At 45.8% G+C, this 14,706-nt stretch overlaps 1 protein-coding gene across 1 annotated transcript in view; it reads right to left on the minus strand.

The window, feature by feature from the left end:
• The window catches only part of zbtb10 (zinc finger and BTB domain containing 10), a 38,395-nt gene that overhangs the window by 18,097 nt on the left and 5,592 nt on the right, over positions 1-14,706 (minus strand). The window contains exons 2-3 of the mRNA XM_080442435.1: positions 3,982-4,888; positions 3,010-3,273 (exon numbers count right to left, since the gene is read on the minus strand). Coding sequence (XP_080298561.1) covers positions 3,010-3,273; positions 3,982-4,888 — 1,171 coding nt within the window. The remainder of the gene's footprint in view (positions 1-3,009; positions 3,274-3,981; positions 4,889-14,706) is intronic.

The following is a 14,706-nucleotide window of genomic DNA, read 5'->3' on the forward strand; positions in this document are numbered from 1 at the left end:
AAAGATCCTTCCCAAAAAGCAGAATTTGCATGCATCTACTTGTGATATGACTTCAAATCAATGACTACAGATCTACAAGCTCACAGATCAGCTAACAGGAGATTTGGTCTGGGCTTTTGCTCGGGTGGCGCAGTGGTAAAGTCCCTGCCCACCACCACGGAGGTTGTGTGTTCGAATCCACCGTGCATCCGGTGCACCACGGTTCAGAGTTACACACCTTCTAGGGGCCATTTATAACCCCCTCAAGGAACCATGAGGGTCCCTGGTCCACACTTTGAGACCCACTGGTGTAGCAGAGTGTTTTCCAGTGAGCCAACATGCACAATATCAGCACCCTGACTCTGTTTGACCAGAATGGAACAGAGCCTTCATTAGTGTCATTGGTAACACCTGTGAAGGAAGTAAGAGGAGACCCAATTTCTTTCCAATATGGCTGCCGTGCATAGAGCCTATTGGCGACTAAATTGGGGAGAAAAAGGGGTAAAAAATAATTGCCTACTCTAAATTTATTTTAAAAAACAAACTTGAGAGATTTGGTGTAGATGGAAAAATAATAGCGGCCCCTAGAATAGAGCCCCGGGGGACCCCAGTCAGATAAGTATGTAGGGTTTTAAGTGGTTAAAACACAAACACAGACGCACTCCTACATCATGGAGCGTCTCTCCAGGCCATTAGGAGACTCTGATGGACTTCATGCAGGCATTAAAAAGGTCTACGTGGAGTTGGGGAGACTGAGGCACGTTAGAGGGGCGTTCGGAAAGGGGCCGTGGGGAGGACGGCTTTCTACATCCCGCTGCATTAGGTGGTCTGGTGTGTGTGTGTGTATGGGTCTCTCTCTCTCTCTCACACACACACACACATGCACGCACCTCACACCCTCACGCGCAATGCTCACCACACTCTCTGCACCATATCTCATGAACACACACTTAATGTTCTTACTATTCTCTCACACACACACACACACACACACACACACACACACACACACACACACACACACACACACACACACACACACACCACTTCTTCGTACCCCTCCACTCCTCCCAATAGCACTCTGTTTAATATGTGATATCATTATGCTTTCATAGAGCGCTGTGCTTAATGGAGCCATCAGAAATACCAGACTAGGAGCTGAAAGATAGACAGAGAGAGAGAGGCAAACGGAGAGAGATAGGAAGGGATAGAGGGAGGGAGAGAGAGATGGAAACGGAGGAAGATGGAAAGAGAAGGAAGAGAAAATGAGGCAGTATAAGGAGGAGGAGGAGGAGGAGGATGTCCGGTCCGTCCGGCCGGGGCTGTGATGCAGCAGACAGGAGGAGACAGCTAGTTAAGCTGTGATGCTAATTGACATAAATGGCAGTTCCATCCACGGCACACAGGGCCGCGAGGAGGCGCAATGCAGGAGGCCACCGCCGCTCCCTCCGGAGCAGTGGTTCTCCACTTTTTTTATTTTCAAGGACCTCGAGTTTGATACGCATTAAGGCAACGGACCCCCATTTGACTAACCCATTGAGACGGGGAACGCATACTGTGTCATTTTAGTGTTCTTTTTTTTAGCTATAACCATTATTTTATACTTTGGGCTATTCAAAAATAACAGATCTACAAGCTTGTAAGCCTGCCGGCTTCTTCCTTTCCTTGTCATTTGATACGTATTGTTTCTATGTATTTTTTCTATACATTTGTTTATAACAATGTGCTAATAAACTAAACTAAACTAAATGAATTTGAATACATATATTTTTTTGAAACATATGTAACTCAAATCTTTTTGTTTGTTTTGTTTTTGTTTCTGGAGGTCCCTGGAACAAACATATTTTATAAATATTCGCTTTAAAAGATATCTATTCAAAGATGTGCACGAATTTTCACGATTTTTGAACAGCCAAAGAAATCTAAAATGACACAGATACTTTCCCGGTCTAAATGGGTTAAAAAAATAACTGTAAATTCCTCAGTGTTCATTTTACTCTGAAAGTGTAAAAAAAGAATGGAACCAAGTGGACTCTGGAACCCCCGCAAGGACCCCAGGGGGTCCCCAGACCCCACTTTGAGAACCACTGGTGTGTTGTGTATATTATATAAGTGAAAACACTAGGCCAGATTAGAACGCATGGCATTAGACATGGTAGCTAAAACAACATGGCTTTAAACAGATTAAACCGGTCAAACTTCTACATAATTCTACTTTTCCTCCCTCCATGAACTCCTGTAAGGGTCCATTTGGTTCCATTTTGTACACTGGCGGAGTTACAAACCCGTACGGGACTAGATTAGAATACGACGTTACCAGTGGTGTAAAGTGACTAAGTACATTTACTCAAGTACTGTACAATGTTGAGGTACTTTTACTTTACTGGAGTATTTCCAATTGTCTATACTTTTACTCCAACTCCACTACATCTCAGTGGCAAATATAGTACTACACTACAATTATCAATCCACTACAATTATCTGAAAACGTTAGTTACTAGGTACTTTACAAATTATTACATTATAAAACATACATTAACCAATTTAGCCCTATTTTATACCTAGGCTATTTGAAAATAGCAGATCTACAAGCTCACAACACGTTGTGAGCTTGCAGATCTGCTATTTTCAAACATTTTAGTACTTTTAACTTTTGGTACTTTAAGTACATTTTGATACCAATACATTTGTACTTTTACTCAAGTAAATTTTGAATTCCGGACTTTTACTTGTAGCAGACTACTTCTACATTGCAGTATTGATTCTTTTACGTAAGTAAAAACATTTGAGTACTTTTTCCACCACTGGACGTTAGAAAATGTAGCCTCTGGCACAATGAACAGAGTTTTTTTTTTTGCCTTGCAGAAAATATATATATATATATATATATATATATACATGCAGTTTGAATTATGGCTGTGCGGACTCGGGTGAGATCATTGTGGAAAATGCGTATGCATGCAGGTGGATTGTGTGTGTGTGTGTGTGTGTGTGTGTGTGTGTGTGTCTGTGCGTGCGTGCGTGCCATACCGGCGTTCTCAGAGAGGTAGGAGAAGTCCTCCCGGGGGTAGGAAGCAGACGGTTGGATGAACATGCCCTCGTCGAAGCCCTCCTCCGGCTCGGGCGGGATGTTGTAGACGAACCGGCGAGTGGTCGCCTGCTTTTTCCTCCTGCCGCTGCCGGCCGCCGTGTCGCTCCCCGGCGCCTCGCGCTTCACGCTGGCCGGCGCCGCGGCGCCCCCCGAGGACGGCTCGTTCCAGACGAACACCTGCCCCGGACCACCGCCGACCAAGCCTGTCACAATCACGATAATTGGTCGATGATTAATTGTCATGCAAATAATTGCGATTAACTTAAAAAAAGTGTTTTTTGGCATTGAAACATTTGGAACATAATGTTAGCCTTTTAGGCTTCAATGGCACAGGGTAGATATGACAAATAACGTAAATACATAAAGAAATGACATATTTAATAACTTAACCCATTAAGACACATAGGTTACTGTGTCATTTTAGATTTTTTTTGCTATAATATTTTATTCAAAAGTAGCAGATATACAAGCTTGTATGCCCCGCTACGAGCTTGTATATCTGCTATTTTTTTTAAATCTTTTTCACATTTGTGCAAATCTTCCATGTCCATCCTCCATAGACATACATGACCTTCCCCAAGGCACACATATTTTTTGGAAACATTTTTAACTCAAATATTTGCTTCTGGAGGTCCTTGGAACAAAACATTTTTTTACAAATGTTCACTTTAAAAATATATATATTCAAAGATTTGCACATGTTTTCAAAAAATAGCAGATCTAGTGCCGCGCTATGAGCTTGTAGATCTGCTATTTTTGAAAAGAAATAAAAGATGGCACAGATACTTTCCCAGGTCTAAATGGGTTAATACTTTGAACAACAAAGAAATGAATAATGCAAACAGCTGATCTACAAGCTCACAACACGCATCGCAAGCAGGCGATCACGTAACAACCACGACGGGCCTTACCGCCAGCGCCCGCCCGCGACTCGCCCGCCTCCGCCGAGTCCGACGAGTTGTCGTTGTGCTGCGACCAGCCGCCGGCCCCGCCTCCGGACTGGGCGGAGCCCCCCAGGGCGCAGCCCTCGGCCCCGCCCAGCAGCCCCGCCGCCGACACCTCCACGTCGCTGGTCTCCTCCTTCACGCCTCCCCCTTCCTCCGGCCCCGCCTCCTTGTCCGGGCCGACGCCCACGTTGCTGGCCTTGATGGAGAGCTTGGACAGGATGCTGGTGGCCCAGAAGTTGCCCGGCTTGCGCTCCTGCCTCTGGTGGCCGCCGGTGCCGCCGCCGGCGCCGCCCTTGCCCGGGCGCCCAGCCTCGCGGCCACCGCGGCCGCCCGCCACCGCCCGCCGCTTGTTGTAGTCCACCAGCACCGAGTCGGGCGCCTCCTGCTTGATGCTGATGTTGAGCGCGTCCTTGATGAACGCCCGGCACGTCTGCACCACCTCCGTCATCTGCAGGTAGGAGGCCACCGACATCACCTCGATGGCGTTGTGGCTGGTCAGCAGCAGGTTGCCCGAGTACAGGAAGTCCAGGATGACCGAGAAGCCCTGCACGGCCGCCACGTCCAGGTGCGTGACCGTGGCGGCGGTCGCGGCGCCGCCGCGCTCCTTGTGCCCGACGACGTCGCTCTTGGTCAGGCAGTAGAGGGTCTTGAAGTAGCGGCTGCCGGCCACCAGGATGTTCTTGTGCGCGCGGAACACCTGGCCCGACACCACGATGTTGACGTCGCAGAGGATGCCGCCCTTGCGCTGCTTGTTCAGCTCCTGCAGCAGCTGGTAGCAGTAGGAGTTCTCGTTGGGCTTGCTGAGGCGGTAGTCGTCCTCGCACGCCGGCGACGGGCTGCCGCCGTTGTTGTCCGCCGGCCTCTCCGTCTCCTTTGGGATTGGATGGAGGGGAGGGGAGAGAGAGAGACAGGTCGTGTTAATGGGACGTTGGCGTGATTCTGAATGATGTGCCTTTCAGTTCACTCAGTGTATACTAGTCACTGAATGAACTGAAACTTTTTTAATTTCCTTGAAACTTCCTTGAAACTTTTTTTAATTTCAAGGACCCCCAGTTTAATATAAAGCAATAGACCACGGACCCCCATTTGATACCATTTGCTATCTCTGGGACCGCCAATCTATATTTATGAAATCCTAACTCTGAGAGTGTACAAATGGAACCAAATGGAGTCTGGATCCGTGAGGGTCCATTTGGTTCCATTTGTACACTCTCATAGTTACAGTCATGTAACTCCTCAAGGACCCCTTGAGGTCCCCGGACCCCAGTTTGGGAACCACTGCATTGGCTCTCAAACGTTTTCATTTCAAGGACCCCCCGTAACTCTGAGTGTGTACAAACATTTGTGCATGCTCAAAGTTACAGTCCTGTAAAGGTCCATTTGGAACACCCGCAAGGACCCCCGAGGGTCCCTGGACCCCACTTTGAGAACCACTGGTGTATAGGAACAAATATTTTTGACAATATGATACTCCATATTGACTGAGACAATTTCCCTGACTGTACGTTTTTGGCTCTTCGGCGTTCCTACATTTCCCATGATGCATTTCACAGGCAAGCACCTTGCATTACATCAACCTGAATCGCATTTTCTGAAACACAGCGGACAAAAGGATGCCACGACCAGGAAGTAAAGACTCTAGGAAGAAAGCATTGTAGTTTTCATTGCACTCACAGTTTTCAGCACAACTTTCAGACACACATGACAGGAGACTGCTTAGTTTTTATGACAGTCAATTGAACATTAGCCCTCCTCTAGATACGATGTACCTTGTTTTAGTGTCCTTTGTGTCATACAATGTTGCATTCCAATTTTTCTGCTGTAAAGAGTTAGGGCTATATTATGGAACGGTAATTTTCTCAAAATTCAAAATTCAACAATGACTTGTTAGTTAATGACAATAAAAAACAGAGAAATAAGAGATGTTGTTTGCACTTCTTTTTTTTTCTTTTTACTTAACACTGTTGAAAGATGCAACCCATCCATCCCTCAGAAATAGGAGAGAGTGGGAGCCGCCTGAACAATACGTCAACAAACACCGCAGGGCCTCAGTGTCGATGGATATCCCTCTCACTCACACACACACACCCCAGAACGATGACACCCATGCACCTGCACTGTGTGAAACAGGTCTGACAGGCTTCTGTTATGGGGGAGGTTGAATACTAGCTGAACTAGCATTAGAACACACACACACACAGCCCCCACACAGCGAGCTGGACTGCTCTACTAGGCCAGCGGTTCTCAAACTTTTTCATGTCAAGCACCCCCAAATTGACAGTTATTAGCCCGCGGAGTGGACCCCCATTTGAAAAGATATGCCAGGGACCCCCGTTAGATAATATTTTTACGTTTCTAGCAGTGATTTTACACCATTTAAATTTCAAGGACCCCCAGTTTGACATGCATTAACACATTGACTGCCAATCACGTAGATCTACGCGAACCTCCGTAAAGCCGCCACGTGCCAATCGCGTAGATCTACGTGACGTAGATCTACTTTTTTTTTTTCCAATTTCACCCAAAGGCCAAGGAGATATGATTAGTTGAAGATCTAGACTCCTATCCACTTCCTTGTTAACTTAAAACTTAAAAATGCTGTATTTCGGCTCCTGAGTACTTTTTTTTTTCCAATGAAAAACTCTGGCACTGGCTAAAAAAATATGAAAATAATTCTGGCAGTTAATGTGTTAAGCTACGGCCCCCCATTTAATGGCATTTCTATCGCTGGGACCCCAATTTATATGGTAAAATCAATGTTAATTTAACTCTGAGTGTGTACAAATGGAACCAAATGGACCCGTCAGGGTCCATTTGGTTCCATTTGTACACTCTCAGAGTTACAGACCCATAAGGGTCCATTTGGTTCCTAACTATCCATCATTTAGCTGGGGACCCCCTGGAACTCCCTCAAGGACCCCTGGGGGTCCCCGGACCCCACTTTGAGAACCAATGTACGAGACCCCCAAAAGAAGAACCCCCAGTGTCTACAGCATGACACCTGCTCTTTCTTTACGAGGGCTGGGATCCGGAAAACCGGTAGGGACCGTTCCCGACGACCTTTGCTGCGTGTGTGTGTGTGTGTGTGTGTGTGTGCGCGTGCGCGTGCGCGTGCGTGTGTGTGTGTGTGTGTCGTCTCTCTCCCCATTTCCTGTCAGCCTACTTTCCATATCCCTCTCTAAAAAAAGGCAAAAAGCCCCCAAAAAAAAACTATAAAAAAAATTTAAGAAAAAGCAAAGATTTAAGTAAAAAAATATGTTTCAAAAAAATATATGTAAATATATGTATTCAAAGATTTGCACAAATGTTCAAGATTTTTCAAGAACAGCAGATCTACAAGCTCGTAGCGTAGTGAGCTTGTAGATCTGCAATTTTTTTGAATAGCCAAAGTATAAACATTTTTGTTTATAGCTAAAATCTAAAATGACACAGATGTGTTCCTGGATTGAATGGGTTAATTATTGGGTTAAGCGCCAAGTCAATAATAATCAATAGTTGCAGGGTTCTCCATGTTGTCTGTCTATTTACTGGAATCAGACCTATGAATGTGTAGTTCTCATAGTGGGGTCAGGGGGAACCCCTGGGATCCTTGAGGGGCTTTTCAGGGGCTTTCCAGCAAAATGAGGAACGGTTTAATTTCACAATCATGTCACTGGCAATGAGAGAATGTTTAACAGATCACAGGTTTCACTCTCTCCACTGTTATCTCCACAGCTACATTATGGACAGATGTAGAATGTTGTACTAATTATTAATCTAATAAACTCTTGTTTAAAATAAATGTTCTCTTATGGCGATCCCTTTTCAAATGGGGGTCCGTAAACTAAACACATCTGTGTCACTTGAGATTTCTTTGGCTATTCAAAAATAGCAGATATACAAGCTCACGAATGCCGCGCTATGAGCTTGTATATCTGCTATTTTTGAAAAAGGAATTTCTTTGCTTCTGGGGGTCCCTGGAACAAAATAGATATCAACGTCGGCAATTTGTGATGTTGCTGACGTTCATATCATTTGAATATGTTGTATCGTATTGGAGAACTTGATTGATTGATTTATTTTCAACGTAAATAGCAGAACATGACTTGTCAGTTATTTTGTTTAAACTGTGGAAAGATATTTTCTATATTTCAATGATGAATTTGTCATGTTGTTGGACGTTCATATCATTATTAAAATATATCGTCGCTGTCGGGTGGAAACCAAAACGGTTACTTTTCAGGATTAAAATAAAATAAATACCAAAAGTAGCAGATCTACAAGCTCAAAACTTGTCGCTTCGTGCCGCGTTTAACATATAGTATTGGTGAACTTGATTTATTTGCCCCTAGTTCCCGGTCTCAAACACAGTACTTTGTCGTTTTAGCTCAAGGGACTTAGTACATTATTAGCCTGAAGCGAGAGCTGGGAAAAGTGATGCTCGAGGTGTGTGACCCACTTCATGAGCCTGAGTTGACCCTGGGCCGGTGCGATTAGATCTGTGTGTGACTGGTGTGGCTTCGGATCTAACACCACACTGAACCGGTTCCGCCACTCATGGTCGGGGTTTTTTTTTTTTTTTTAACCACTTTTCAAGTTTCAACCCTATTTTTTGGTCATGATGTCATTATTAAAAAGGTGGAAATTAAGGAGAAAATAGCAGATCTACGAGCTCAGGTTGTGGGGCTTGCAGATAGGCTATTTTCACTATCGTAAAATGATGTATAAATTAGGGCTTAACGACTTAAGACCCTATACTTTATTGCCCGGGGTTCCCCCAGGCTATATACCGTTGCCCCCTTCTTTTTTCCCTCGAAACCAAATTTAAGCCAAGAGAGCCGATATACAAGCTCACAACACGTCGGGTTGTGAGCTTGTAGCCATTTCCGCTGAACGTTGGCCTATTTTTGCCGAATGTTCACGTACGTGTGTCGTGTTGAGAATAGGGATCCTAAGGTTCATGTTTAACGCATTCAATCAGGAAACAAATCTACAAATGTCTTCTAAATCCTGCTAGAATATCAGTGGTTCTCACACGTTTTCATGTCAAGGACCCCCAAAATTATATGTATTTGGTCGCGGACCCCCATCTGAAAATATTTAGTTCCAGGGACCCGCCAGAAACAAAGATTTGAGTTACAAATGTTCGCTTTAAAAATATATATATTCAAAGATTTGCACGAATTTTCATGACCTCTGTGCCGCGCTATGAACTTGTATATCTGCTATTTTTGAATAGCCTAAAGTATAAGATAATGGCTATGGCTAAAAACAAGCCAAAATCCAAGTCACACCAGCACAAAAATGGCATATTAAGCTACATGCACATCTAAGACACTCCTCATCAAAGGGAGACGTGTGATGGTAGTGGATGAATCGAGAGCTTAAGGCTTTCGACCTCTCCAGAGGTATCAGGAGGACCAGAGATTGATTTCCAAGGCAGATTTTTTAGGAGCTTCCAGCCAGCCTCGGCCGCTGTGCAAATATGCAATCTGGCAGGACTTCCCAAGAGAGCCCAGATGTACAATATGGATTTGAAGACGCCGTAATCGGGGGGGGCGGGGTTGGGAGGAGTTCAAAGCCCGGCCGCGGTACCTGAACGCGCCTCTCCTATCATCATAACCATACTCCCCTTAGGTCGCGGTGCCGAGGCCTGGCCTGGTACGAATAATAATAAAAAAAACGTGCAAGACGTGGTCTGTGTGCCAACACACACACACACACACACACACACACAGTGTGTGAAGTCAAGTAACTAAGTACGTTTACTCAAGTACTGTACTTAAGTACAATTCTGAGGTAATGCGTCGCATTGAGATTTTTATACATTTGAAAACCTGTGAAATGGGACATTCTGCATAATGAGCACTTTCTACTTTTCGTACTTTCAGTACATTTTAATACCAATACATTTGTGCTTTTACTCAAGTAAATGTTGAATTCCGGACTTTCACTCGTAACAGAGTATTTCTACATTGCAGTATTGATATTTTTACTTAAGTGAGAAATGTGAGTACCTTTTCCACCACTACACACACACGTGCCAAATGAATAAAGAGTCCATACACATTCCACGCTTGCTCGCACTCTCCATCTCGCCTTCTCTCTCTCTCTCTCTCTCTCTCTCATACATCTCCAGCTCATTTTAGGATTGCAGACCAGATGTTCTAATCCAGAATAATTCAACATTGCTCTGGACATGCATTTATTTATTTATTTTACCCTCCCCCCTCCCCCCACCATGTATCTCGTGCACATTAACAAACACACAGACACAAATTTTGTGCAGCCCACACACACACACAGACTCACACACACGCACACAGCTGGGGTTTCAAGGCTGAGTAATTCAGATTAAATCCATTTCTCTGGAGCACCCCCCCCGACCCCAACCCCCACCCACCCACCCACACTGCGGCGGCTCTTGTCCGGGGCAGTGAGGGCACGCAGGATACTATAGGGGGGGCTTATCGTCCTCTGACACAGCTGGAGGGTTGGGATGGGATGAGAGAGAGAGAGATTGAGTGGGGAAGGCTGTATTCTCCAATATGTATATATATATATATATATATATTTTTTTTTTCAAGGATGCCCAGTCTGACATACTTCCACGGGACCCCCATTTGACAAAATATTTGTATTTGTTTTTTATCTCTGGGACCCCAATCCACACTGTAAATCCCGTAAACCATTATTTTATACTTTGGCTATTTTTGAAAAATCATTTACATCATTAAAATTCTACATTTTGTAGAATCGGAAGCTCAGGCCTTAATGGGTTAACTCTTATTACATGGGTCCATTTGGTTCCATTTCGTACACAGACCGGTTAAGGGTCCAATCTGGACCCCTGGTGGTCCCCGGGACCTGACGTTCCGAAACAGTATTGCAACAACGGGGCAGAAATTCTGCGTTGAGCCATTGAAAAAGTTCCTTTTAAATCACATCTCGCAGCAGCCGTTTTAAAAGGAGGAAATGACGGCCAGACTCATCTCCCCTTCATCTCCACCATGTTTTCCTTTAATGTACGTTATTCAAACAAATGCAATTTCAGACAAGACGTTACTAAAACACAGAGGCGCCCGTGTTGAATCGTGTCATTACGGGACGCTCGGAGGAAGCGTGACGCTATGGCGGACAGGAGACCTGTCTAACATCAACATCGTGGTGCATAACTACATCGCACAGAAAGGGGGGGATGTGAGAGATAATACAGGCTGGGAGGGAGTGGTGGAAAGTAACTAAGTACATTTACTCACAACATTTACTTTACTTACTACGAGAGAGAGAGAGAGAGAGAGAGAGAGAGAGAGAGAGAGAGAGAGAGAGAGAGAGAGAGAGAGAGAGAGAGAGAGAGAGAGTGTGTGTTATGGGAGGGTGATGAAAGGAGGTGGAGTTGAAGAAAAAGACAGGGGGTGATGAAGCCATGAAGAGATGACCGAAAGAAAAGAAGAAGAAAAAACGGGGGGAAAACTGATGACACAGATAAAGATAGACAGAGATAGAGAGAGAGAGATATAGAGCTCTCCGGCCTCGAGAGAAAGAGGAGGCAGAGGGAAATGTGGATCGGAGAGAGAGAGAGATGGGTCACCCCATTTTAGGCTTCATAATAGCAGGCGTACTCCCCCAGGCTTATTGTCCACTCTGTGTGGGTCTTTGTAAAGCGCTCTGCTCTCTCTCATTACATTTCCCACTTAAGAGCAAAGGAAAGGGGGCCAGAGCGTACCGACTAGCATGTGTGTGTGTGTGTGTGTGTGTGTGTGTGTGTGTGTGTGTGTGTGTGTGTGTGTGTGTGTGTGTGTGTGTGTGTGTGTGTGTGTGTGTGTGTGTGTGTGTGTGTGTGTGTGTGCGCGCGCACGTCTGTGGGTGTAAAAGGAAGGAAAATGACGCTATCATCTACACATCAAAGCCCTCTGGAAGAAGGGGGGTGGGGGTCATCATGTTTTGTAATCTTATTACCGGCCGTTTCATGTACTGGGCAGGGCGACAGCCAGGGCAGTGGCAGAAATATACAAGGGGGCACGGGGGGTACAAAATGCCCCTTGTTACAAGGCTACTATGTCTGCAAGGACGTACGTAGCTATGTGCCAGGAGCTGTCAGTGGAGCCCTAATGTCATAATGTCACGTATAAAAAACAACAGACCAGCCCATGTGCATCTGTTTAGATACGAGTGCAGCAACGGGCTACCGTGTAGCAGGCATGGCTAATGTAACAGTGTGTAGTCCTTTCAACACGAATGCTGTTACAGTTCTGTGACGCTCTTCAGTTCTCTCTTTGGTCGGCTTTCCCTTTATTACTAAAGGAGAAGATAATTGATATTATCTTCACAATAATAGAGGTATTTGGTCAAACGCGGCTACCACCACCCAAATACACTGGCGGAGTAGCCAGTCAGGAAGCTCCAAATAAGGCATGTTCGATTCCACCGCTTGTGACCAGACTGCTTCCAACTAGTATTGTGAGCACCACTTTTCACTCTATTAGTGTCTTGTGTGCTTCTTAGTTCAGCAAACATATACAATTTGAAGTGCACAAATGTGGCCCTTTCTCTCTAAAATAAGTGGGTATGGAAATGTTTGTTCCATAACACATTTTAATCTGTGCTTTTTATTTTTCTCCTGAGTGTCCTTTAGGGAGAAGACAATAAGACATTAACCTGAACTAGTAACAGTACAATTCATTTAATCAGAAGATATTCATTTTTGCCCCCACCTCCCTTTGAGATCAAGGCCATTTTTGCCTTTGATGCTAGGTAATACTGTAGCCTACCGAATCCACTTGTGTGCGCGTGTCTGGGAATAACCGAAAATAGCTACAAACTCGCGACAGGTTGTGAGCTTGTAGATGGGCTTATTTTCGCCACGCGACACCACCATAGATCAACGTCGGAATCAGCCTTTACTACCGCAGCCTGAGCACCAGATTTCAATATATCGTGACCACCTGGCCCACAGAGTTCAGTACAGAAGTTTGGCACACACTAGCATAAATCCCATTTACGCGGCATCCTCAAAATCCCCACACCTTCAACGCATTACCCAGTGGCAGGCCGAGCTGCCTGAGAGGTGAGTGCGTGCATGGATGGGGTGATGGGGGAGTACTGAGGAGTCAGGCCAGGACAGCCTGGTACCGGGCCCAGGATGATGATGATGGGCCCGTCTCATCCTTCCTCCAGATGTGCCACGTGTTGAGCTTCTGAGAACACAGTAGGCTCCGGCCCCGGTGCTGCGTAGCAGATGCTGCACGCAGGCCAGGCCGTGCTGGGACAAGCCAAGGGCCGCACGAGCCGGGGCCAAGACACCAATATGGGGACAATATCAAAAACTTCCGCGGTCCTGACGTGGCTCGATTTTTCTTTTCTTTTTTCGCGGCCGGAGCTTGGTAGGGGTGGGAAGAATGAGCGAAAATAAAGAGAGAAGAGAAGAGAAGAGAAGAGAAGAGAAGAGAAGAGAAGAGAAGAGAAGAGAAGAGAAGAGAAGAGAAGAGAAGAGAAGAGAAGAGAAGAGAAGAGAAGAGAAGAGAAGAGAAGAGAAGAGAAGAGAAGAGAAGAGAAGAGAAAAATGCAAGTGGGAGGTGGAGAAGAGATGAAGAATTCTTTGATCTGGGACAAAATGTGGACCCTTCAAAAATCGTCCATAATCAGCTGATGAGAACCAGACCGTCAGATAGGAGTGGTTTAAGTGGCGAGCTGTACATTTGGGCCTTTTTCTTAAACATCGAGTGGCATGGCCACACATTAACCACATTAGCCCTGGCAGTGGCATCCCTATGTTTAATCCCTATTTTTCAAAAACATTTCATAATTGCTCGAAAATAGCAGATCTAGGAGGTGACAACGCTTCACAATCACACCACGATATACAGTCACTCTGACCTTGTAGATCTGCTATTTTCAAATAAAAATACTAGGGCTTAAGTGGTTAAGCTGCCATTTGCAGAACATACGTCTGTGAATAATGTCACAAACCCAAATAAACCACGCTGCCCTGGGGGCCAACAGATATGCTATACACACACACACACACACACAAACCAAATCTAACAGAGATCATGTGATGCAACAAAGCCCCTACCACCACCACCCCACCCCCCCCCCCCCGCACACACACACACAGAAACACACCAGTTTCTGTTTACCTTTTACCAACACACCCCCCACACCCCCATTCCATCCACTCCCATGACCAGCCCAGGCCCGAGGCTATCTGCTCCTCCCCCCCTCCTCCCCCCTCCCTCCCTCCACCCCGAACCCGGGCCTTCTGTGTCCCCAGATGCCAGAACAATACGGCAGTGTGAGTTTGGCCCAAGGTGTGGGTGTGTTGGCTCTCGACCTTCTAACAATGTTCAGACAGTAGAGAGAGACAGACAGAGAGAGAGACAGAGACGGGGAGAAAAGGGGGGTCTTGACTTGCCGTCGGATTCCACAAGAAGAATTCTTCCTCTCCCCCCCCCCCTCACACACACACACACAGATAGAAACCCCCCCCTCCATTTGACCCGTGGCCCCCCAATAAACATCCCATCTATCTGGCATACACCCGACAGCGATGGGTGGGGTCCCTTTTCCTCCAACCCCCCCCCCCATCCCCCCCATTCCGTCAAACTGGTTCTTAACAACCGTGTGTGGCGTTCCAAGGACTTTCCTAGAATCCTTCGGCACAGGAGGGCAGAAGGCGCCTTTTAGTATATAGGCCCCTAGATATTAATC

Source organism: Gymnoscopelus braueri (assembly GCF_963280865.1).
Source record: "Gymnoscopelus braueri genome assembly, chromosome: 11".
In the NCBI taxonomy this organism is placed as follows: Eukaryota; Metazoa; Chordata; class Actinopteri; order Myctophiformes; family Myctophidae; genus Gymnoscopelus; species Gymnoscopelus braueri.